Genomic DNA, 2,310 nt, shown 5'->3' on the forward strand with positions numbered 1-2,310 from the left:
ATATTAGAGAAGATCTGTTTTCGTTTGGTGAATTTGTTCGGGTAATGACTTTATTCATTGTATCATGCACTAGGGAAGATAATGTGTAATTGATCAATCGTGTACATTAAACTCTTTTTGTCAAATAAAATGACAGAATGATTGACACTATGATATTAAAATACATAAAGAGTGAGAATACAGTCTCTAACAGGAAGTATCCAGATTTATCGATGAGTATACCTGATATTACTGACATGACAGCAACATACAGATTGATTCCGCTGTGAATGAAACCATAAGCAGTTGCCATTTTATTTGGTTGAATAAGTAGACAAGGTATGGTGTACAGTGAAGGCATTATAAGTGCATATGATACAGAATAGACAGTGCTGGCCAAGTAGGGGATGTAGAATGAATTGGAGCTACAGAGTATAGTGAGATGAGCAGAGAGTGCAGCCAGCATGCCTACTACAGAACAGAATGAGTGCCTACCAAGCCTGTTTATGAGGCACCCTATGATTGGAGCTACAGCTATAGTAGCTAAGAAGACAAGAGAGTTTGCTGCTCCTGATTCAAATGGAGTCAGACTGTACTTCTTTGTATAGAAATCCTGTCCTATTGCTGTAAAGACTATCACTCCTCCACAAAATATACTAACTTCTGCTACACAGATCCAAAATGACATTGGAAAGTTTTTAATTTCATTCCAGCGTATCATTGAGATCTTCTGTCTCTCTCTTTTGATCACTTTCTCTTCTTTCATGTCCAAAAAGAAGAGTATTATAGAAATTACAAAAGCCATCATCATTAGCATTACTCCAACAAGCAGTGTGCTTCCCAGACGATAGCTTGGGTTTTCAATGAATCTCAGTTGCTCATAAATATACTGAGAAACTGCAAGTGAACTGGATCCCCCGAGTTTAGCAGCTGTGTAGTATAGAGACATTCGGAATGTAGCATTTTGTTTCTTTGAAGCAAGAGCAACAGAAACCACATCAGTCATTTCATTGCCAACTCCAATGAACATTCTACCAACAATCATTAACCAGAAGTGATCAAGGAATGCACCCAACCCCATTAAAAACTGACCCACTCCAGTCATTGCTACAACTAAAATTAAACTAAGTTTATGTCCTAATGCTCTATCAACTATTACCCCACCAACAAGACAGAATAGAACATTAGGAGAGCTGAAGGCAACCAGCAGCAAACTGTACCTTGTGGTGTCAATGTTCATTACTTTAATGATTGGAACCTCAAGGCCACCCTGACTCTCAACACAAACGTAAGAAGAGAAATAAATAAATGAAACCATTAACAGAGAAATACCGTGAAAAGGCCAGTGGCTAGGATCAGTAATGTACTCACACAATGATGAACTATCCTTAGTATGAGGAATAGATCCATAGCTAGTTGACTGATGAGCACTTGTCTTAACTTGCTCTAGCAGGTCATCATTACCCATACTAGCTTCACTACAGTTGCAGCTTCTATTGTCCTTTAAACTGTCACTGAGGCCAGTTGCTACTAGTACTACAGGCGGGCCTGCCTGATAGATCTATCATGTAGTATACTATAGCTGTTCACTTCCTAATGAAAGTTGGCACAATATAGTCTATATAGTAGATGCATTATAATTGTAGAGTAGTGAAATGTGTTGTCTAGAGTAATTATTATTATCTATGAATGACAATCAAAATTATTCATGTATCATGCATGCTTGAATTTCTTTTGCTTCCCAGCCAACACCCAAGATAATAATCATATTCATGAGTTGCATTCTGGGCGTATCTCACTTTTGCAAAACAGAGCAACCTTTCTTTCTCTTTCTCTCTTGTACTAAAAGCAACCAGAAACGATGGAGCAAGCTGTTAGTAATACCATGAATCCTGTCATTATTGAAGTGTAAATTTGTCATTATAGGCTTATCCTCCTCAAGGATATCCACCACAACAAGGCTACCCTCCACAACAAGCCTACCCTCCACAGCAGGATCAAAAAGGTGATGTTCCTCCTCCATATTACGGGAACCAACAGCCACCCCAACAGCAGTACTATCCTCCCCAACAGCAGCAGTATTATCCACAGCAGCAACCTTACCCACAGAGTCACCAGGTTAATTAAATAGATCAGCACTTGCCCGTCAACATATTGTCTTTTCATAGTCATCAAATGTTGTAGTTGTTAGCTCACAGCCTAGTCCTGTGGTTGCTACAACAGTGGTTCGTCCTGCTGGAGACTATTACTTGACACTCTCCATTGTACTGACTTTCATTTGCTTCTTCTGTGGTACTTGGTATTCTCTGTTCTGTACCATACCTGCCATCA

The 2,310-nt window shown here is 39.1% G+C and overlaps 1 protein-coding gene across 1 annotated transcript; it reads right to left on the reverse strand.

Moving 5' to 3' along the window:
* Nucleotides 1–106: 106 nt before the first annotated feature.
* Nucleotides 107–1,447, reverse strand: LOC109580142 (major facilitator superfamily domain-containing protein 1-like). The gene has a single exon (XM_019998165.1). It carries the CDS (start codon nt 1,445–1,447, stop codon nt 107–109), a length of 1,341 nt encoding a protein of 446 aa, XP_019853724.1.
* Nucleotides 1,448–2,310: the final 863 nt, after the last annotated feature.

The sequence above is a fragment of the Amphimedon queenslandica genome, unplaced genomic scaffold (assembly GCF_000090795.2).
Source record: "Amphimedon queenslandica unplaced genomic scaffold, v1.1 AMPQUscaffold_13335, whole genome shotgun sequence".
Taxonomy (NCBI): Eukaryota; Metazoa; Porifera; class Demospongiae; order Haplosclerida; family Niphatidae; genus Amphimedon; species Amphimedon queenslandica.